The sequence below is a fragment of the Oncorhynchus tshawytscha genome, linkage group LG24 (genome assembly GCF_018296145.1).
Source record: "Oncorhynchus tshawytscha isolate Ot180627B linkage group LG24, Otsh_v2.0, whole genome shotgun sequence".
NCBI lineage: Eukaryota > Metazoa > Chordata > Actinopteri > Salmoniformes > Salmonidae > Oncorhynchus > Oncorhynchus tshawytscha.
The window spans coordinates 16,447,249-16,471,151 of NC_056452.1; the positions used below are offsets into that span (position 1 = coordinate 16,447,249).

At 44.0% G+C, this 23,903-nt stretch overlaps 1 protein-coding gene across 4 annotated transcripts in view; it reads right to left on the bottom strand.

Moving 5' to 3' along the window:
* Nucleotides 1-213: 213 nt before the first annotated feature.
* LOC112223550 (ETS translocation variant 4) overlaps nucleotides 214-23,903 on the bottom strand; it is a 28,909-nt gene continuing 5,219 nt past the window's right edge. For 3 of the 4 annotated variants that reach the window (XM_024386626.2, XM_042305394.1, XM_024386624.2), the window contains 9 exons: nucleotides 21,858-21,911; nucleotides 8,866-8,986; nucleotides 8,348-8,548; nucleotides 7,834-8,219; nucleotides 5,177-5,245; nucleotides 3,800-3,847; nucleotides 2,449-2,621; nucleotides 876-977; nucleotides 214-682 (listed from right to left, as the gene is read on the bottom strand). In XM_024386626.2, the coding sequence (XP_024242394.1) occupies nucleotides 455-682; nucleotides 876-977; nucleotides 2,449-2,621; nucleotides 3,800-3,847; nucleotides 5,177-5,245; nucleotides 7,834-8,219; nucleotides 8,348-8,548; nucleotides 8,866-8,986; nucleotides 21,858-21,911 (1,382 nt within the window). In that variant the 3' untranslated portion in view covers nucleotides 214-454. The remainder of the gene's footprint in view (nucleotides 683-875; nucleotides 978-2,448; nucleotides 2,622-3,799; nucleotides 3,848-5,176; nucleotides 5,246-7,833; nucleotides 8,220-8,347; nucleotides 8,549-8,865; nucleotides 8,987-21,857; nucleotides 21,912-23,903) is intronic. The other variant, XM_024386625.2, reaches the window with a different exon arrangement.

The window sequence follows — 23,903 nt, forward strand, 5'->3', positions numbered from 1 at the left end:
ACCACTGATACCGTCAGAAAAGGAAATGGCAGGTAGGAAATGCATGTGCTCTTTTGTCACCGACTTTGACTTCAGTTTGGTTAACTGATTTTGACACCCATGATTTAGAAATGACTCCATACCTTGAGATAACACCCATTCTCCCTCTGTGTAGCCATTCCCAATCTGCCACAATGTTATCAGAGGAGTAAAACAACATCTTGGCACATAGAGTAGTAGTAATATTGTGTCTTTATTAAGCAATCTCTTTAACCACAGTCATGTGTATGGATTGAATAGGCCTCAGAAGTGAGAGGAATGCAGCTGTTAAAAACTCAAAAATCCCTAATGAGATTCATTCAAACAAAAACAAAAAACCACCATAGCCTTATATACAAGTGAATGGGGTGGGCATGTGCAATAGGTGGATATTATGGGATATTACAGAGAGAATTTGGAGGATGGGGTCATAGCATTAGTACATGTAGCCTTTGGAGTAGGGCTGGGCGCCCATGTTTGGTGGGGCTTGTTCTTGGGGGTAGGAGGCCCCCTCGTCCATGTGGGACAGGGGCACGGTGTCCTCCTCGTTGACGTAGCGCTCAAACTCGGCCTTCAGGCCGGGCCGATGGCTGTCGGGGAAGGCCAGGGAGATGAGGGCCTCGGGCTCGCACACAAACTTGTAAACATAGCGCTCCCCTGCCACCTGCAAACACAGAGGAAAGGGATTTCTCTGTTCATTCGTTGGTGTTATTGTACTAATGCAAGTACGGAACAAATAAGCCATTTCATATAAAAACATTGCTTCCAAATTGAATTGAAGGAGCCAACAAACTGACAGGCAGTCTCTCCACTCTCAGAGACAAACCGGAACTGCTGAGTAAAGCCTTGGTTTGTACCTTCTGCATAATTCCCTTCTCGTAGTAATATCGCAGAGAGCGACTGAGCTTGTCGTAGTTCATGGCTGGACGGTTCTTCTGCATGCCCCACAGCCTGGCCACCTGAGAGGAGAGAGGGAACAAGAGAGGAGGGAGGGATAAGAGAAAGCGAGAGGAGGGTGGGAACATAGGGAGAAGAGAGAGAGGTGGTTTTGCATCTGGGTCTGTTCAGCTCCAATGGATAGACCCTCTGCTCTTTACAGGTGAATGAACACACATTAAAGGAGACAATGTTTTTATAATCTGTCAAAGGACACTCCTATTATACTTTATTATATAGATTGAGTTTAGATGGAGTAAGAACTTTCACTCAGGAACCAATATGAATGAATTCCAAATAATTTGCCCTTGAAGGAACAACACACTTTTTCTTGCTTCAGCCTGCAATGTTTCACTGCCACCACTAGAGGTCCTCGGTGACCAGTTGAAATGCTCTTCCTCTCCGAGCTAACTGACTCATCATGTCAAAAGCAGGGCGAGTCCCCACATGTGGATTCACTTCCTTTTTATGTAACCCATCACCACTTGAATACAAACAGAGTCCCACAATGTACGCAGTGAAATAAGAGTCTGGTGCCTGGTTCTCATTGAGGCGGCGTCGTGAAATTTGTCTCAACCTTCCGTTGAACAGCCTGTTAATTCCAATACCTATGAAAAGTCTCACATCTCCAAGCGAGTGTGAAGTGAAACCACTGTGTATGAGCTTTGTGTTGTTGACAAACATTCTGGTCACTAGGAAGAGTTCAGTGTAGAAGAGGCATATTAGACTCCTGACTCGGCGGTCCAAGGGAGGTTTGAGGGAATGCTAGTGTCCCAGAGCAGACTCCTCTCTTTGATCCTGAGTGCACACTCAACCTTAATTGCTCTTGTAAAAACCTTGCAGTATTAATTATTTACGTACAGCTACCAGATAATGGAAGTGTCATTGTATCAGAACGGTCTTATAAATAAACGTCTTAGAAGTTTATTCAAACAGGTAAATGAATTTCTAAGTCAACAGCCCTCAACTTGAAAAGCTCCTCTCATACAGTCCATTGACTTATGGGTAATGTGATGTAAGGAGTGAACATTAGGTGATGAAGCTCTTCCTCCATTTTGTGTGTGTTATCTACTGTTACGATTGGTCAATAATGCATGGAGGCTAATGGGCGCCTGGCAGTTTAGATCAGTGCATGGCCCAAGAGGGATTGTATAGAAGTAGGGAAGGGGAGGGAGGAACAATCTCAAACATTGAAACGTTATTCTCGACAATACACGATCCGCATTAAAGACCTCCTACATCTGACTGACCCAAAGCTACTTCTAATGTTTCTAAACAACGGTCAGATCCCAAATGGACTTCAGGGAAACGTAACAGAAATGCTGTAGATTTAGCTAGTCTAGACCTCGGTTGTGTTAGGGTTAGGGTTAGGGTTAAGGTTGGGCCTTACCCCTTCTGGCTTGATGAGTTTGAACTCTACTTCTTGCTTTTTTCAACAAAGAGCAAAGATCCCAAATGGACTTATAATATGAGTTACTGTAGGTTGGGCCTTACCTCCTCAGGTTCGATTAGTTTGAACTCCATGCCGCGGCCGGTCCAGGCGATGAAGTGTGCGTTGCCAGGGTCGTCCAGCAGGGCCACCAGGAACTGCCAGAGCTGCAGGGATCCCCGGCGCTGGTAGGGGGCCCCCTCACGGAACACGGTACCACCCTCCTGCTTCACCTCACCTGGAGAGGAAAAGGGATGCTGCAGGTTGGACCAGGCTGGAGGCTCAGGCTGTTTGAGGAAGTATGCAGCGACCATTGACTAGGGATGGTACAATTAGTGTATAATCGTGTAACAGACAATTATAACTGCTGTAACAAAACAAAAACAATTGTGCGGTTGAGTCTGAGTCTGTTTCTGGGTAACATGTTTTTTTTTTTACAACGTGATGAAACCTTGTTGGTCCTTGCTGAAATAAGCAAGGTGTTGTAGCAAACAAGTCTTTGATTGCCTAGGCAACGCCCCCCTCCGTGCAGCTGCAGCACATGTAGTCAGGAGTGGAGGAGAAAATGTGCTTCTTAATAATAAATAAATGAATCATTTGCTATTCAAATGATTATAACAGTGACCGCGCATGGTCATTTGACTGACCATTAACCTGCAACCAAAGTTCCATGACCATCACAGCCCTACCATTGACATAGGACAGCTAATGACAGGGATGGCAATGTGGGCAAAGATTTTTCAACATTACTAATAGGATAATGGATGAGACAGTAATTTTGGTTGAGTCCAATCAATGGCTGTCTTGACAGGCTTAAGATACTGTAGTAACTGCAACATTGTGAGTGACAGTTGATTGATTAATTGAGAAGCAGGGAATGGTGCCAATATATAGTTCTATGAGTGTGGGAACATGGGGACTGTCACTGTAAGTAGCTGTCACTCTAATCCGGTGTGTTTCGCCAGTTCAACCTGCTGCGGAAGCCCTCAGTCTCTCCCCTCACATCAGTCACCCCAGTGCACCATGGGAAACTGACTATCACCTTGCTCCCATGACACAGGAGCCCGGTCCTTACCTCAAGCATGGGAAACAAAACCCACTAACTCAGCTCCAACCAGGAGCCTGTTACGCAAAAAAAAAAAAAAACTCTAAAGCTTATTGTTCAGTTATACTTTATCTGATACTATTGGCAGTGATATAGTGCTGATACCGATACACGTACTTGGGAAGATTATTGTGAGCGATAGGTACTCGATCCCAAATGGAGAGCCGCGTGGTGTGATTTGAGTGGATTCTATGTCTCTCCCATGGAGAACTGACAGTGGACACCCTCAGTGCCATCATCAATAACCATAATCTGATCTCAGTGACACCTATTGGAGTGGATTGGAGTGTGCAAGGAGTTGTAAGACTCACCTTCTAATTTCTCAGGAACGACACGGGAGTCGTTTTCAAAGAGATAGCCTGTAAGAAAAGACCGTGTTTAAAGTGGTCTTGTGTTGCTATAGCTTGTTCACCATGCCATATCTCGGATCACATTTTCACAAAATGAATGACTATATTGGGTTCATGTATCTCTTACACTTCAACAAGAATGTGTAGCGCACTTAGTGAGAAGGGGAGGATTCCTCACACTAAACATCTCGAAAGGACTCCATCTTCCCTCTTACTTTTGTTTTAATAATACTTTTGATTTGAAGTGTCTAATACTCTTGTGATTCCTAAAGGGGCACCTGAACACTGATTTGGTAAAAGGCTGAGGGATGGGTCTGGAGATATTTAACCACTCTCAAACGCATAGACAGAGCTATGGATACAAGGACTGACCATCCATGATATCAACATTTATAGTTTTGTTTTGAGACTGTACAGTGTTTGTTTACATGTAAAACAAATGTATATTTTGGGTTCTGATGGGGTACGACAGTTAAACGAAGCTCATGAGTAGGCCGTCATTGTAGGCCGTCATTGTAAATAAGAATTTGTTCTTAACTGAAGGTTAAATAAAGGTTAAATGCGTTTTTTAAGGAGGCAACAACAGACTTTGAATCTGGCAGTGACCTCAGCTTCTTGCTGACAGAGAGACAGTGAAGTTGTACATCTCTGTTCTCCACACCCCAGCAAGACTGATGCAGTTATAAGTTATATTCTCCAAGAATCATTGGGTATATATCATTCATTTAAAAGGCTAAAATGGATGAAGCAACTGCAGAATGCCTGTTTAATAATACAATCTGTTTTGTGATTGGCTGTTCAAGAGCAATTCCTGAATTCTCACTTATTTAGGAAATTATGCTGGACAAGAACTAGAATGACCCAAAATGGTGTGACAAACAAAGGGAGTGAAGATGAGGATTGTTTTTCTTTTCTCAAGGAAAAATACTCTGGCTTTTTCCAGGAGTAATATTTATCCAGGGATTCTTGGGGCATGGGAGAGGCCAGAGCCTATGCCAATGGAAACATAGACACACCGCCGGTTAGCCAATGGAAATAAGGACACTCTGGGCTGGTTAGCCAATGACCGCAAAGCTACAGCCAGTAGCCAGGCCTCATTTAAATGAAGAATAGGAGAGGGAGATTCAGAACATGTAGTATCCCCCATCCTATCTTCAGTGCCATGAACCATTGGCACAGACATTTGGTAATAAGGCATGCATGTAAAAAACAACAACATGATTAGGCAGTCATAATGCATTATAACACTTGTCATAAATGTCTATGTAGTATCTACGACGGGCTTATACATGCATATAACAGGTAATAATGAATTACACCAGACACATTTTTGCTTACCTTCATTGTTGTGCTGGGGGTTGGGGTACCCCTCGTTGTGGTGGTACATGGAAGGACATCGAGGCACATCTGTAGGACAGAAAAACAAGCATACACCTATTGGTCAATGCAGTGAATCAAAAACAATCAGTAAAATAGTTTTCAGTGTACAGATGGATTTCCTTCCTCAGTCTATATACACTAGGCCAATATCCATGGGGAGAAAGAGCATTAATGTGCATATTTTTGTTTTAATCGTGAGGACAAAACCTTTATTTGTCCTAATATCACTTGTCTCCGACAGTATTTTTAGGCCATGAGTTATCTCCTAGGGAAGAGCAGCAGTATAGTTCAGTGTATTGGTAGAGAATGTGAGTCTGCATTGTCAGCACTCTGTCCATCCACCTGTACACACCTCTACTTGACTCAACCATCCCACACTGCAAATGGATGGGATCTTCATACTTCTATCAATCCCCAATCAAATGTCCATTTCCTAAAGTTGTATTAATTGAAAACCTTGGATGTTTCCGCCTGTTGCTAATGGCTGCGCCCGGGTTGGTGACAAACTGCTCTTATCGCCTACACAGTGTACAGTATGTGTGCCTGTGTGAGTGAGTGCATGAATGGCAAGAGGAGGCCAGAGTGGGTGAAAGGTGGAGCAGCTCTAGTCTCCTGCCTCGTCTGCCTCTCAGTGGTGTTTAGCCTGGTGACTCACTCCTGGAGAGTGCAGTTGCAGCGCTGTGGCTGTGATAGGATGTCACTGGGGTATATCAGACCCTCCATTCCGGGCCAGCAGACTATCACACTGTAAATAATATCACTGCCAGCCAGGGAAGCCTGCCACTGGGGAGTGATGGGAAGATTTGGGACGAGAGCGCCCGGGTCAATTGTTTGCTGGCTGGTGTCGCCAGCTTTCGTAGCCATTTTGTGTCTTTCACGCAACACAATGGCACACATTAATATACTAGATGGAAATTTGAATATGAAAAAGACAACTTTATTCACAAGCCTGAACTGCATAACTGCCTATGTGCTAGTGGTGCGCTTATCTATCATTTTGGTCACATTTCAGCAGTGGTGTAAAGTACTTCAGTAAAAATACTTTAAAGTACTACTTAAGTTGTTTTTGGGGGTATCTGTACTTTACTTTACTATTTATATTTTTGCCATACATTTTTCCTGACACCCAAAAGTACTCATTGCATTTTGACAGGAAAATGGTCCAATTCACGCACTTAATGAAGAAAACATCCCTGGTCATGACTACTGTCTATGATCTGGCAGATTCACTAAACACAAACGCTTTGCTTGTAAAGGTTGTCTGAGTGTTGAAGTGTGCCCCTGGATATCTGTCAATAAACAATACATTTTTTAAATTGTGCCTCCTGGTTTGCTTAATAAAAGGAATTTGAAAATATTCATACTTTTACTTTTGATACTTAAGTATATATTTTTTAGCAATTCCATTTACTTTTGATACTTAAGTATATTTAAAACCAAATACTTTTAGACTTTTACTCAAGTCATATTTTACTGGATGACTTTCACTTTTACTCATCATTTTCTAATAAAGGTAACTTTACTTTTACTCAAGTATGACAATGGGGTCCTTGTGATAGCATTTTGGAGCAGGAAAAACAGCTGCCAGCTTTTATCTGCGGCACACGTCTCAGGCAGGCCCACCAGCCTCTTCAACCCCTCCTATCACTTTCAAAATATAGAAACGCAGCCGGTATGATGCATTTTAAAAGTTATATATCTTGAAAACTTGAATGCTGATATGCATAACATTTTTGACTATATCAACAATGGACCAATAAAACAAATACCAAAAGAGAGTTTTCCTTTAAAGGGAACAGCCAGGGCTTCGGGGCTGTTCTGCTACACTGTGTAGGTATGGCTGCCAAGGCCCCTGGCTACCCCACCCTGTCCTCCCCCCTCCTCTCTCCCTCCACAGTCAGTGTTCAAGTTACTGCGGCCGTGCTCATTTTTCCATTATGAGTTCATCTGCCTGCAGAAAAGGGAGCCGCTGTTGCAACCCGACACCCCAGAGTGCTCCACTGGGGACTCTAGTCTTTCCAGTGCCCTCCATTTTCTCAATGAAATTCCTCTGCCTCCCTTTCGGTGAGACAAGTGTGGAGAGACGGAGCGGGGAGGGGTGTAGAGGAAAGAAACTGTATTACAGTCAAGAGTCAATACCTTTTTTGCAAAGTGCCAGGGAGTTGAAAGGAGGAGTTTGGAGGCAGGGAGGGGGTAGGGCAAGGTCTGTAGCAGATATAGAAGTGTCTGCGTTTGGACATTTTGTTCTAATGTTATCCATACATGCCAGGATGACGCAAAGCAACCTTTTTTTCAAAGGAACTTTTTGTAGGACAGAGAGAAAAAGCCACAAATCAATATGTGTAAGTAATACGTCCTACAGAAGGTGAATATGCCTACATGAGTGATATGGGATTAGTTAGGGTATGTTTTGCAGTATTCCGTGGGTCAGTGTGTTATGATTTGTTAAGGGGGGAAAGACGCTCTGTGACCTCCGTGAGAGATTAGATTCCCTCCTAAAACCACGAGTCATTCAGTATAGATTCTTTATATTAAACGGGGGCTGCCATTCTAAACAGACTCATATTGTATCTCTGTCATTCTTCCCTTGGACCCTCAGTGTTTTAATCACTCACCAGGCTCATAGGTGTAGTCAGTTGGCTCCTGCTTTACCATCATGTGGGCAGGAGGGAACCTGTGCGGATGGTGGTGAGCGTGCGGGTGGGGTTGTTGGTGTTGGTGAGGTGGGTGAGGCCCGTGCCCTGATCCATGCCCGGGTCCTGCCATGTGGGTGGCCCTCTCGTAAAGAGGGTCCAGGTACTCTTGCTTGAAGCTCTGCTGCATGTAGGGTAGACAGGGGTCTGAGTGCTGCCGATGATAGCCACCACCTCCACCTGGTCCTCCACCTCCTCCTCCCCCACCACCGCCTCCAGCTGGGGCAGGGTGCATGCGCTGGAAGGCCTGCCCTTGAGGGGGGAACCCCTGGGGGCACATGTCTGCTGAGGGGGCCTGATACCTGGAACTAACAGAAGGGAAACGAGAGGTTATGAAAACTATCAGTACCGACAGAATATTATTATGTCACCAACCAAAAGGCTAATCGTTTTGTGGCACAATTTGAAGTATTTCATACAGTACAGGGGTTAATACCTGGGGTTCATGGGGTAGTTGTTGTGGTTGGGCAGTGGCTGAGAGGCGGCAGGGGAGTTCATGTTGTAGGCCGTGTTGTCAGGCCGTCCACCAGCGCCCCCGGCAGGCTTGGGGGAGTAATGATGCTGCATGGGAGACATGGGCGTCCCTTGGGGGCAGGAGCTCTTATTGGGTCCTGCAGCCCTCTTCGGCTCGTAGGCACTAGAAAACACACACAAGCATGGTTTATGAATCGCAATTTGGTTCATGAGTATTACCAAGGCATCAGTAGTAGGCCCTAACATTAGTAAAACAGGTCAGTAAGCCAAAGTGGGCTTATGGGGGATGGGTGTTTTGTAGTGACTCACGTTGTGTTCAGTAGCTTGTCTGGTCACTCTCTTTGATGCACTGCCTTGTGTATGAGAATTGACTGGAATTGTTTGACTAGTGACCTGCTCTGGATCCTCTGACTCCATAAGATGAGAATGTTTGTATACGGGCCATAATAAGCTTAGTACTGTACTTGTTGACATGTGTACCTGGCATAAAGGCACTGCTCTCCATTGGGGACCTGCTTGTGGCTACAGGATTGGCTGGGGTCGGACCAAGGGCTCGGTGGTTCCTTCTTGATGGTGACTGGCGGGCTGTGGAATGCCACTGCTGTAGAAGAACAGAGACAGAAGAGTGGATAGTTTTTTTTTACCCTCTATGATGTCATCAAGTTCAAAGGCAAAGCAAACACTTTCGTCCGCACAGGGATCCCTAACATGTGCCAGACCGCTTCGGTGACAGTCAGTTGAAAACAAGGGATGCAGACAGACACATCTAAACACGAATAAACATACATGTGCATACACACATTCCTGCAGTTCCTTTGGAAGCCATTGGTGTCCTCGCCAACTTTTTCTCCTCTCTTCCAGACACAACACAGGCCATAACTTCCTATGCACCCAACACAAAATATACCCAAACCTAAACAACGCCACCGGCCACGAAACTGTCTTTCAATGAACAAAAGGCCAGGCAGATTGCTCAAAAGTGACTTCGAAATTGGACGTATATCCATGTCCCGATGTCGTCGGGAAATGCCTTCAAAACAGGCCACTAGGGGCAACAGTGAATATTATTACCATCAAGTAGGCTTGGATTTTGCAAGGGCGTTGTGGACGGGGGTGGTGGATCAGAAGGTTGCGTGTTCAATCCCAGTGGTGGACACACATTTATGTATATTTTTTTATTACCCTATCCCAAACCTTTACCTTTACCTTAACCATGAGTGCCTACATTTTATGACTCTGGAACAGAAGGTTGAGTGATCAATCCTAGTCGAACCCTTAACCTTCTAAATTCGAGAGAAACATTTTACGTTTGACCTCACAAGGTCATGTTACTTGTTAAGAACAATATTCTGATGATTATTCCCTATTGGAATTTGTACTCCAGGTACCCTCTCTAAGGCCGGAGGTCACCTTAAAGCAGGTCTTAGTAAGTGATATCTAGCCCTTGAGCCATAAAATTGGCCATGGGTGTCCTTACGCAATGAAGATATTTCAAATGTGTCAACCCCTATGTCTCAGCCTTAATGCAATGTTTTGGCCCAGGGCAGGGAAGGATGAGACAATGAACAGGTAAAGAGGAGTATAACGTCTGGCCTCCCCCCCCCGGAGGATGAGAGATTCTCTGCGAACCTCTTAGAGGAACGTGTCTGTCTTCCCATATGTATACGTCTGTCTATTTCTGTCTATTAAACCTTTAAATGTAGAAGTTGTTCGTCTTGTATTTTGCTTCTTGCATTTCTCCACACCTTGACTGGTTTTCAATTCCTAACATTTCCTGTCTTGGTTTCGTTCTTCATCTGCATGAACATTCTGAGTATGTTGACTAGATCTTCCACACAGCCTATATTCTTCCCCCATTTTTCAATCCAAACTCTACAGAAGACATCTACTTTCTGTCAAGCTCTTCCCTTGGTGGGGACCTTTGCCTTGAAGGCCACACAAACCACCCAAAGTGGAGCTTCAAACTGCTGAGGCTGTGTTTATTATGTGAGGGGAGGTTCTCACTGACTGACTGTACAGCACAGGATGTTTTTCTGGGCCTGAGAGGGTAAACAGCAGCAGCTGTGCACTTTCAGCTGGAGACGACTGTGTGTGTGTGTGTGTGTGTGTGTGTGTGTGTGTGTGTGTGTGTGTGTGTGTGTGTGTGTGCGTGCGTGCGTGCGTGCGTGCGCAGCGCGCGCGAGCGTGTTCGTGCGCGTGGGTGCGCGTGCATGTGTGTCTGCAGTGGGTGTGGAGCTGACGGAACAGGCCACACCGAAACCCAAGACCAGGTAATTGCATACTGTCTGTATCCCATTCACAAAAAGGGAGGAGAGAAAATGCAGCGACTTACTGTAAATGGCTGAGAAAGGGACGTCTACAGACAAACAGAGCAACAAAGAAAAAAAGGAGGCTCGGGAGGAATGGGGGGAGAAAAAAAAAACGACAATCAGCGGGAAATAAAGACAGAACGAAAGAGACTGAGAAAAGGGAGAGAGAGAGAGAAAGTGACAGACACAGACAGACAGACATACGCAGACAGGCAGAACGACAGCTTGTGGAACATTTGAAAATGGGGGGAAAACCCCTATTGTTTTAGTCTCTTCTTTCCCATGACACACCCGGACAGGTGAGGAAGTGTTGGCTTTAGAGTGCGATCAAAAAGGATTAGAAAAGTATTCACCCAGATTTCCCACACAGACACAATAGGATGACAGCCCTCCAAATCCCTCTGCCCTCTCTTTCTCCTCATGCCCAGGGTGGCACATGACCGAATTTGTTTCCAATATGGCTATGAGAGTGTGGAATGTGTTTGTCTCACACAGTGACCCTCTCACTACACTCAATCCATGGTGTGTAGAGTGTACACAAGTTCAGTCACAATGCAGCCCAAGTGGAGCAGCTAATATGTTTGGCAGACATACGGCCTTTTGCCGTGGCCCTGCTTTTGTTTCATTTCAAACACTGCGTTCTGCTCTGCGAACGGCATCGAATCAAGAGCATTGGCCGCTGTTTGAGAATGAAGCACAGCACCGTTCAATAGTAAGTGGGTGGAGATTCGTGTGTCAGGATATACAATATGAATTACTCTTGTGTATGAGCTGTGAGTGTGTATGATTGGTGCTGTTGTCTGGCATGCTCCCCCCAATTAGCAGGGGTTGGCGGACTTCCCTGTTAACGAAGCCCTAGTGAGCCCTAGTGAATCAACTGATTTCTCAAGCTCAAGATCAAAGGAGGTTGGGACACGTTTGGATATCTCTTGATCTGAATAGAAATGTCACACCATTTTGAGCATCTGAATTGTTTCAGTTGTATTTGATCAGAATAAACTATGGAATCAGAAAACATCTAATCAAATGGCTACCCAGACTCTTTGCATTGCCCCCCTTTTACAGCGCTGCTCCTCTCTGTTGTTATCATCTATGCATAGTCACTGTAATAACTCTACCTACATGTACATACTACCTCAACTAACCGGTGCCCCAGCACATTGACTCTGTACCCGTGTCTCCCTGTATACAGTCTCGCTATTGTTATTTTACTGCTGCTCTTTAATTACTTGTTGCTTTTAATTCTTATTCTTATCCGTGTTTTTTTTAAACTGCATTGTTGGTTAGGGGCTCGTAAGTAAGCATTTCACTGTAAGGTCTACACCTGTTGCATTCGGCGCATGTGACTAATACGATTTGATTTATGATTTATTTCAACCGGAAAAGGGATTCTTAAAATGTACAATTTAAAAAGGATTTAACATATAATGGCTTAACAAATCCTTGAACAAGGTGACATTATCAAGGTAAATTCAAATCCTCCGAAGTTTATAAAGGAGTGGCAGTCACATAAACAGAGTTTGGAGAGCATGGCTCTTCCCTATTGGTTTTATTTAGGGGACATTTGACCCCCGCTCACATGGTTCTGGTTTCCCTCTCTACATCTCTGTTAGTAGTTACACTTTTCTCCACCAAGATCCTCATATTTCATGGAGTTTTTTCTAATATGGGAAGGGGGTGTTGTGAACTTAAACATAATGTATAATGGTAGAGAGAAGAGTTTAGATATTTTTGGACAGATACTGTACACATTAGGTGAGAGAGAGAGAGAGAGAGAGAGAGAGAGAGTGAGAGAGAGAGAGAGAGAGAGAGAGAGAGAGACTCTCTTTGTATTTGGAATGGGTGATCGGGGATTGGAAATGTGAACACGTCCTAAACTTGTGTAACATTATGATCTCAACAAAGTAGGGGTTGTTAACTTTAGAGACGCTTTAGAGACGTCTTATTCCCCCCAACAAAATTGAGGGCATGTAGAGAGTCTTCTTGTTAAGTTGAATGTTTTCATCTTGTGTTTGCTCCTCTTCCTGATTCGTAAAAAAAAAAAAAACATTTTATTTATCTTGCTTTCCCTGGTGTCTTGCCAGTCACTCCCTTTCTGATCACAGGATGATTCAGGATATGGATGGGGTTGGAGGGAGGAGCAGGGGGACTTCACATATGTAAATAGTGAATCTTTGGGGGAGGATGCAGGGTGAAAGGTGATGGTCTTGGTTGAGTGCTTTAGGAAGTGGAGGGATCATCATGGAGGGAGGCTATTCAGTCAAACCCCACCACAAACAAATCTCAGGACATGAGACCCCAACAGCACCCTCCCCACCCCTATCCTCGTCCACACAAAGTGTCCTCGGCTGGGTTAAGGTACTAGTGGGAACTCCTCGGGACTGAGGATCATCAGAAGCTTGTCTGAAATGGGACATTCTTCTGCAGCTTAAGTGCTAAAGAAATATCTCATGCCACTTTGTGTAACGCAAAGAGGAATTGAGGATTCAGAGTGTTGTGACGTCAAGAGACAAAGTTAAAAACACGAAGCGTTAAGGAAGACTACAAAATAAAGCTGCAAGCAGCAATAAACGGTGTTCAGGATGACAGAATGAATACAAGATCATTTGGATAGCAAAGCAAGTACTCTGTCATGTAGGAACAATCTTCCTCTATGTGAAATCACGAGTCTAAATACAAAGTCTGGAGTGAATCTGACGTATGGTTCATGAGGAGAAAATGATTGTGAGTTTTAGTGTTACATGTGCAAAGAATGAGTTGTTAATTAATAGTTTGACTTTTTTTGTATTTTTTATATCAACACCAAATTCAGTGTGGTTCGTTTTAGGGATGTCTATGATATCAATGACAAGTTTCACGTTGATAGGCCACTGTGGAGTGGAGTTAGAGTGGTTTAAATGGACACATAAAATCAGATTTTGGATCTGTCAATAACGCAGCCATCTTTTGACCAATCCCTTTGTACCATGGGCCTACATTCCAAATGCGGTTTCATTTGGTCCTATGGTACATTTTAGAAGTATTTTTTTAGCATATTTTAGCGTATGTGCTAATATGCATCTACTGGTATAGTGGCCATCTTAAAATCCATCAACGTTATTATTGTGAGTCCAAAGGCCACATTTGGAGTGAATCTGACTTTTAGTCAATGTGAAGAAGATTTTTTAGGATTATTTTAAGCGTAATCATTACAACAACAAAAAAGAGAATTATTAATACTGCCCTACCAAGCAAAAAGGCAGTAACTGCTCATTTGTTTGCTACATTAAATACATGCTTATTAATCATGTGAACAAGTCTCTATTGTATTGTGTTTTGGAGAAAACGGGGATCACATCTCTGCTGTAAATCCCCTAAATAGGGTATTTACCTCTTCTTACTATCGTCTTGTGATCTTAAGTTTGTACAGGATTCCAATTATAGTTTGGTAGCTAATGGCAATGATCAAACGAGTGGCAGCCAGGGTTGAATGCCAGGTAGGAAACCCCCTCTGTAATCTCAGTTTATTTTATACAGAGCGTTTCCTACCATTAAAGGTTCTTCTCCAGAGTAATCAAACCTGAACTCAGCGAGAGAGGATCTGGAGAGCTTTACATTAGGGTGTTTATCTCTGGGATCTGAAGTCAGTCTCTGGAAGTCTGCAGGACATGACAGCTTCTTATTTTTATCCTTATTTTAACAGGTAAGTTGACTGAGAACACATTCTCATTTATAGCAACAACCTGGAGAATAGTTACAGGGGAGAGGAGGGGGGATGAATGAGCCAATTGGATGCTGGGGGTGATGGAATGAGGGCCAGATGAAGAATTTATCCAGGACAATGAGGTTAACACCCCTACTCTTACGATAAGTGCCATTAGCAACCACGGAGAGTTAGGACACCCCGTTTAACATCCTATCCAAAAGATGGCACCTTGGTATATATATATATATATATATATATATATATATACACTGTATTTTTGTGCCTGCTACTGGCCCTCCATCACCCCTTCTAGCAGCATCTGGTCCCCCATCCAGGGACCAACCCTGCTTAGCTTCAGAGGCAAGCCAGCAGTGGGATGCAGGATGGTACACTTCTGTACCCACCAGCCAGTCAAGGAGCTTCCCAGTGACTTATCATTCTGCTTAACTGTATCTCAGTTGCAATGTCCAATAGGGTGAATAGTACTATGAAGACGTTTTATTGTCATGTACACCAGATAGGTGCAGTGAAACGTGTGGTTTTACAGGGTCAGCCATAGTAGTACGGGACCACTGGAGCAAATTAGGGTTAAATGCCTTGCTCAAAGCATGTCAACAGATTATTCGCCTTGTCAGCTCAGTTATTTGAACCAGCAACCTTTCAGTTCCGGGCCCAGCGCTCTAACCACTAGGCCATCTGCCACAGGCAAACCATGAGAATGAAAGGAGATGTATTGATGGGAACGTCCATAGTAGCTATAGTCCATTTCAAATATGGGCAACTGTCACATGATTGTTCCTTGAATGTTACGATGATATACAGTTTCCTGTATTAGTACACAAGTTATATAAACTACATATGTACTGTACACCCTAGAACAGCTTTAGTAGAGCCCACGGAGGGTTTCTTGAGAGTCAGAGAGAGCGAGAGAGATGGTCCCTCACTGGCAAATTGAGCCCAACAATGACAGACAGTTCAATAAAAACAACAGGGATGCCCAATTATGTGGCTCTAAAGATTTCAAAGGAACGTATTGATTTCTGGGACATGCCAAATAGCAATCCTCTCTCTGCCTCTGTGGCCTGGCTCAACTGTAGAAAGTAGGGTACACGAGGGATAGACAAGAGTTTTTCTTATAGGTTATGATGGTGGAGATCAAATGCAGTATATTAACACATGCCGCTTCCTCTATACCGCACTGTGCCACCTTTTCTGTTGTCGTGATTCATAGCTCTTATTTTCAACTGGGCTTGTTGCCCCTGCTGTAACTTTCAACCCTATCAAGTAGAGAAGAAAGGCCTTCAATTTCACTTACTGTCAACATTTAGGTGACATTGAAAACGCTGACATTTTCATCCCAAGTATGCTGGCCCACACATTGAAAGTTCTGCATGCAAAAAGTGTGGTCGGTGGAAAATCCAGTGGGATGGTGAGTCAACGACGGCGATTCAATCTGTTCCACCTCATCGAGACTGGAAAGACAATCCAGCAGCGATTCCACTGTGGAACTGAAACATGTGCAGGACATGTGTGCTTCTCAGGTCAATGCACAATCAGAAAGAGCAGAAAGAGAGAGAGAGCGAGGTGCGAAATGACAACTGGAGATCCCTAAAAGCCAACGCTGGGCTCCAGAGTGGTCTCAATGTCTATTGCAAACGTCGCCTGGTCCATTTAACCATTAGTGTCTAGTATCTGATTTACCGGTCACCCTTTCTGATCGGCTAGTGCCTTTGCCACTTGGCTTCTTTGAATATTTAAAGCATTGTTGTCAGATACCTGCCAAACAAGCCTGACGAGATTGAGAGAGAGCACTGTATTATCAACAGGAAGTGATTGGACGGTAAAGCGACATAGCACAACAGATCAACTATGTGATGCTTTAAGATAAACAAAAGTGTTTCATGTGTTTTTTAGTTTCATATTATTAGGTGTAGCTTGATGTTGTCTTGGAAACGAGGATGTGGCGGACACAGAGAATGGAGTGTGACCGGAGAACGGAGTGTCACACGTTGCTGTCATCCAAGTTTCACTTCTCACTTCGAGAACATTTGATGTCAGGTCGAACTTTTTCGGACTGTAAGATATTCCCTTTTCATTTTCCTATTGTGTGTGTGCTCTGTGTGGCAAATGACTTCACAATTTGACAGTGAAGATGGAGATATTACTGTAAATCAAAAAGTGTGTGGGTGTGTGAACATCATGTGACTGTGTTATGGCCATCCCATTGGGCAAGACATTTCATCCCTAGTGCATTGCGGTGATATTTTTTACGTGGCCTGTGACCGTCTATAAATCTTTCTTCCCCATTGCCGTTTAGTAGGCACAATACAATACATCCCCGTCCCAGGACACGGGCAGCGAGTGGGGCGTTCCATCGCAAAAAGCCGGGGGTGTAAGTAATGTGGCAAAATATTGACCCTTCACTCTCGATCCCTCAGCCCCAATATAGCTGTCCCCTCTTAATGTTTAATGTGATAAACAACCCCCCCCCTCCACTGTTACTGAAATGATATAAAGAGCTCCCACTGACCCAGCTCATATCCATCAAGTGGAGAAGTGAGAGAGGGAGGGGAGGAGATATAGGGGAGGACAAGGCTCATCTTGACTGAAGGAGGTAGATAACACATTCTGCACTAAGTTCCCATCAAGCCCAGTAGAAAGCCTGGTCAAACTCCTCCCTGTAAATATCAGAGCTCATGCCACATCCACAGATCCTCTCACTCTATCGTTCCCTTCTCTCTCTCTCTCTCCCTCTGTCTCTCTCCCTCTGTCTCTCTCCCTGTCTCTCTCCCTCTGTCTCTCCCTCTGTCTCTCTCTCTCTCTCTCTGTTTAGCGATTGGGATCTCAACATGATGCCCCGAGGCACAGGCAAGCGTGCTGTGTGACCCCTCCCCCCCACTTTCCTGATTTATCTACACTTTATCTTTATCTATCTATCTATCCCTCCCCATCCCTCGCTGGGATCAATACAGCCCTACAAGGCTCACTCCACACAAGGCCTGTCCTGTGTCAGCAAGTCACTATGGCAATAGCAAGACCTCAGCCTCAACCATCAATGATCCCCTCTTAAAGTGACATGTGGCGGTTGGAAAACTGAGCAAACCACGGCCATGTTTAGTAAGACACACCGGAGCTAAACGTTTTCTCCCTACTTAACAGGACCCAGCTATGTCACGGAGACAGAATCTAGGGATATCCCTCGCTGTGGGTCTTGGGCATAACAATAGTGTCACCAAGGGTAATTAACTCTGACGCTATTTCGTGATGGCATGCTTGGTTTGTTGATGTGATCTCCTGGTTTCTCGTGCTCCTGTGTATTCTTGCTAAACGTGGAACCCGGGTCTGTTATTTTTAGGCCTGCCTGCATCTGTTGCCCCTGGTTTTCCCCTGCTCTCGTCTTACAAAGAGGAAACGTTCCAGCTGTGGAGAACGTTAAAGCTCAGCCGTTCCTCAAATCCCCCTTTCCTCTCCCTGAACATGCAAATGCACTTCTCCCCTGACACACTACGCACAACATTTAGATCACCCACGGAAGACCATTTTTGCGTGAGTTAGAAAAGTATTATAGTATTATAACATTGGGTGTATTATAAGAGGGGGAAAAAATGTTTACGTTTGGAAAATAAATCGAACCCCTTTGTCATGAATGTATAACTGAAAGATAACATTGGCAGAAACCAAATGGTGAGAGAGAAGGCATTTGAAGTGTTCACCTTCTCTTTTTGTGGTGGTAGTAGAATAACAGCCGTCCAATTCATGAATGGAGATTCCCTCCCTTTAACCCAATGTGCTGCCTCAGCCAGTCTCTCACAACCAGCCCATTCATAAAACTGTGGGGCTGAAGTGTGTGTGTGCGTTTTGTGTGCGCCTGTGCATAGTGTGTGGCTGTAGGTGGCCAGGATGCATGTGTTTCTGGAGAGAAATGACCCATTCAGTCATGTGTTCACATGTACGCACAAACTCCCGCACACACACACATCGAAGAGGAATCGTCCCCCCTGGGGGCGAATGGTACCCCTGCATATCTGTCAGTCACCTGGATGTTTCAGCAGACTTGTTGCATAGCAGCTGTATTTTGGAAAGTTGAGAACACTGGGTTGCATATTTATTTTTGTTCAACTGGAGAGAGAGCAAAGAGAGGTAGGAGCTCGCCAATTCATGGTCCCTCTGTTCTAAATGGGGACTGATTGGGCCAGCTCTGAGCGAACCAGTGAGCAGGGGAACACAGCAACACAAAGAAGAGAGAAGGTCATAAATTCATGACGAGGCAGAACGCTTCCTACCGAAGAGACGAACTGCCGTGAGCATTTGCACTCAACTGCACTCTCTCTCTCTCTCTTTTTGTCTCTCTCGTTCTCTCTAAAGGACTGGAACGGCATCTACAGCCACAACTTCCTATATAATTACTACAAGGTCCAAAACTAAACAATCGGCCCACACAGCTCTGAAATAGTTTGATTAGCTCACATCTTGGAACGCTCAACGTATAAAAAGCAAAATGGTAGATGGGTGAAAATGAGAGAGAGGCTAGGGGTGTCCAGAGTTATAATTCAGCTTAGTTTGTACCGATACAGGAAGAGGGAGGGGTCAGAGAATCCACTCAAAGAGAGGGGGGTCACAAAACGGGGTAACAGTACTGTAGCACTTTTTTATGAATGAAGACTAAGGGAGAGGGGGAGACGCTTCCTCTTACTTGCAGGAGAAAATATATGAATGGGACACGTCTCTTGGGCTGCTCTCCGTCTAACAGAACATAAACAACTACTTTCCACACAATTTTTTGTTTCAGCAACAACACATTTATCAATGGCATATTTGGTCTCAGACAATTCTAAAAAGTAGAAACTAGGTCAACTATCAGTGCGTGGAAGATTCAATTTACATTTGACTGAGTTCCCTCCCTGCAGACAGATAGATTGAAAACAAAAGGTACTGTCATTATCCAACACCCTCATTACAGATTAGATGCCCCCTTCAAAAGTTCTGTCATACCCCCAAAAGTCAACAACACTTCCCCTCCCTTTTAGCTATCACGAACTGAACGTCACCCCCCCCATTTTACCACTGACTTAATTTCATAACAGTGTTTAGTGAATCATACGTTAAGGGACTAACATGTGTCGTATTAAAGCTTGAAACTCCCTAAAATACACAGTATAGGTCAGAGGTAAAGAGCAGTGGTTTAAAGTATTTTTTGTTAAAAAAAATACTTTAAGGGACCTACTTAAGTAGCTATTGTGGGTATCTGTACTTTACTACTTATATTTTTGACAACTTTTACTTTTACTCCACTACATTCCTAAAGAAAATAATGTACTTTTTACTCCATACATTTTCCCTGCCACCAAAAAGTACTCGTTACATTTAAAATGCTCAGGTAGGACAGCAATGTGGTCCAGTTCACGCACCTACCAATAAAACACGTTGTCATTCCTACCGCCTCTGATCTGTGGGACTCACTAAAGACACATTCTGTGTTTTAAATGATGTCTGAGTGTTGGAGTGTGCCCCTGGCTAACCGTAAATAAAAAAAAGACAATTGGGCCATCTGGTTTGCTTAACATAAGGAATTTTATGTATAGTATTTACTTTTAACTTTTTCCACCACTGTACTTCAGTATACTTAAAACCAGATACTTTTAGCCTTTTACTCCAGTAATATTTTACTGGGTGACTTTTAGTTTTACATGAGTCATTTTCTATTAACGTATCTTTACTTTTACTCAAGTATGACAACCGAGTACTTTTTCCACCACTGGTAAGGAGGCAAATGACGTGTTTACATAACCTTCCCTCAGTGGAACTCTGGAGACAGAGCATGCTTGTTAGCTGTTATTGAGAGAAAAGGGAAAGAGATTACATAGATTTACCAGATGTGCAGGTATTGCACAATCACCACTTCCCCCCCAATCTAGCATTCCAGAGTGTCCCAAAGTCTGGCGCTATGTTTTCCCTCATCCCTCTCTCTCATTCTCTCTATTTCCCTCTATCTCCCTCTGTTTCCCACACCCATACAGGTAACAACCTGACTCGGAAAACAACTATGTTTGATTTGCTGTGGCGCCTTTTCAATGCCGCTTCAATTATTTTTTGGCACAAGGGATTAGGACTTTGTTTGCCGGCTTTACGCTCTGTACTCTGAGTTTCCCTAGCACCTGTCACCTGTTAAGAACTGTATTACAAGGCTGAAGAGCGATGACTTTGATGGAATAATGCAAAATCGGGTATGGGAATAGATAAGGCCTTCATCAAACCCGCTGGTTGCTTCAATAGACTCACTTCAAGTCGCAACCACAAACATGTAGAAGAATATCTTTATGTCTGTGGCAGCCTGTCAACTTGGAGCTTCCCATCGCATCATGTTGAATAGAGAGTCTTCTGGTCATTGAGTGTGAACAGCAGGTGCTAGCAGGAGCGCTGTCTGTCAACCTGAGGCCTTCTCGGCTCAGACTACTGTGTATAAGTGAGCTGCCTGTCAAAGTGAAGCCCCACTGACCCTACGGAGCATACCAAGGTCTACCATGGGCAGCAGGCTGACCGCCGATTGGTTGGGCTGGCCCGGGGTTAAGTAGACATGACCCTTACATGCTCTAGGGTTCATCGCCGCTTCCTTGTTACAGTTGTTAGCCCACAGACGGGAACTATATGTTTCACTGGGCATGTGTTACTGGGACTAAGGAGTTGTCACTGTGGATAAATGGCACAGTGTTTAGCCACAATAGCGGTTGGGTTTTGAACGGGGCCAGGGGGAACTCAATTGCTAAGTTTAAAATACACACAATAAAACTTCAGATTTATTTTCATGTTTAAATTATATTCAAAACATGTTCAAGTTAAGACTTAACCCATCAAAATTGCTACGTTAAGTTTGCGTCAAATTTGCTGTTAAATATATTATTTTCCCATTCGTCATATTGTATGAAGTCACCCATAAGTCTATGAATGAGTTTGAATGAAAAAGGCACAGAGGACGCTGTTTGCAAAGCGCACACTCCCCTACTCTGAATCGCCATTGTCTCAACACACAACAAAAAGAGAAACCCATTCAAATAGCAGCCGCGCAGTTGTGTAGTATAGGAATTTGCTTTCCCCTCTTACACCTCAGACATCCACAAAAGGGAGTCTTTGTACCTGGACTCTGAATGATCTTTTACTGGTTTCCTGGGCTGATCCATTCAGCTTTTCAAAACCATGCAAATGGATAGAGGAGGACAATGGTAGCATCCACATTCACCCATGATGAGTAGGTCATGTATTAAGTTTGTGTCTCGGAAATGCTTTTTCCCAGGCAAAGATTAATGTGACTTCGACAAATACAGTAGCTCCACCCAAGCCTCGAGCAGTTTCACAACCCAATGCTGACCCTGTATCTGAGTTCTCTCTCTCTGTCTCTCACACACACACACACGCACACTAAACAAACACATACACGCAAACACAGAATTCTTAGAATTTACACTAATGCAATCTTTACTTACAGTTTTCGGTGTGGAAATCAGGAACAAACTGCTCGTCACTGTCAGGCACTTGAGCTGAAATCAGAAAAGAAAGAGAAACCGTTAGCGTCATGTCATGGTTTGAGCAGAATGCTAAGCCTATCAATGAACCTACTGTAGACTGTAGCTAGCCTTGGTGGTCTGCAATTTATGTAGACAGTGAGCACTACGCTAGCCTGTCTGACTATTAACATTGACCCCCCCCCTGTTTTTACACTGCTGCCACTCACTGTATATTATCTATGCATAGTCACTTTACCCCTACCTACATGTACAAATGACCTTGACTAACCTCTACCACCGCACATTGACTCGGTACCCAGTGTATTTAGCCTCGTTATTGCTACTTTTCATTTGAATTTTTACTTTCGTTTATTTAGTAAATATTTTCTTAACACTATTTCTTGAACTGCATTGTTGGTTAAGGGCTTGTAAGTTAGCATTTCACGGTAAGGTCTACACCTGCGCATTTTCCTATTAACTGAGCCAGTCTTGGTGCTTCATGCTGTCCGGCAGCCTTGCCAGTGTGGAAGCTCGGCTCACCCTGTCCATGGGCCCTGGCGGTCATGGTGCTGGGCCTCGCCAGACTCTCTCCTTGGCCATGAAACTTGACCCACTACCTGGATCCAGCCAAGCGACCTTCACCTCCACACTTTCCAGCGTGCCAGCATTTTGTCAACACCACATAGTCAGGGGGGGAATGAAGCTTAGCTCCTTGTTTCATGTGGCATTCAACGTCTTGACGGCACAAACACTGATTAATTAGTTAACCCTTTGAGCTGCAGCTCGCGAGGGTTTAACCTCAAGTCATGCCTTGACCTCAGTCAAACATCGTAACTGGGATTATTGACTGTGTTTTATTCTGGTCTGATCAAAAATGGTGGAAAAGGAAGGTAGTTCACTTGGGCTGTTCATTGGGAGTTTATCATATCAAGTTCTGATCTGCTTAAGTATGAGCTCTCCCATAGACACCAGTGCGATAGAAGCTGGGTCTGGTCTACTTAGTTCATTAACTAATGTAACCAGAAAAAATGAGGGAGTGGGGTTTCTCACTTCCTCTTCTGTCTCTGGACTGATCTCAACTAGGGTCAGGAGCTTTTCCTGACCACATGAGCTGACCAGGAACATCTCAGGGTCCCTTCTGAAAACTTCAGACTGGCTTGTGAAGCTGTATTTCGGTATGATGGACGATGCTCTGACTTGAGGCCTAACGATGGCAGCACAGGGTGATTTATGACCTTAAGAGGTGCACTTATAGTGGAGACAGGGTTACTGTCACTCACGCAGGCTAGCTATCGAACCAAACTGGTGATAGATGGATAAATACAGAGGTGGAGCTGCCTTTCCTTCCTCCCCCCATGTCCAAACCCTGGCCAAAGAACCACAAAGATATCTTTGGCCCTCATTGACCTGATTTTGATTGTGTCAGGAAGACGTCAGTAACGTGTCAATTGTGTGCATTTTGTGTACTTGTTTGTGTGTGCTTTTCATCACAGAGCAAAGACAGACTAAACAGGCTATTTTAAACCAGGAAGGAAGTCAGACTTCTTCTTTCGGTCTTTTACACCCAGTTTGTGAAGCTGGAGGACGATCTTGGACAATATATAGATGCTCCGAGGCTAGTGAAGTATTCTGGAAATCGGCACCTGCTTTGAGGTGCGTTCAAAAGTCAAGCTAGAGGTGTTAGGAGTACGAGGAACTGAGAGAGAAGTTGGGGGAGCTGAGAACAAGTTTAGCTTAGCACTATTTAGGGTTAGATCTTGGTCACAATGCCACTATCTAGTAAGAATGAGTGATGTTTTGTTGAATAATTCAATCACAAAAACAGCAGAAATGATCCAAATTAATCCAAAAACTGGACATGGTGAAATAAATATGAATCTATTCATACTAGATGTTAACTTGGAGTGAGTTTAATTTACAATCTTATAATTGATATTATATTTAAATGAACCGGATCCTACCATCTAGGCCCTAACATTCTGAATTGTCTTTATGCAAACCCAGCCCATTGAGTACAGGTGCAAC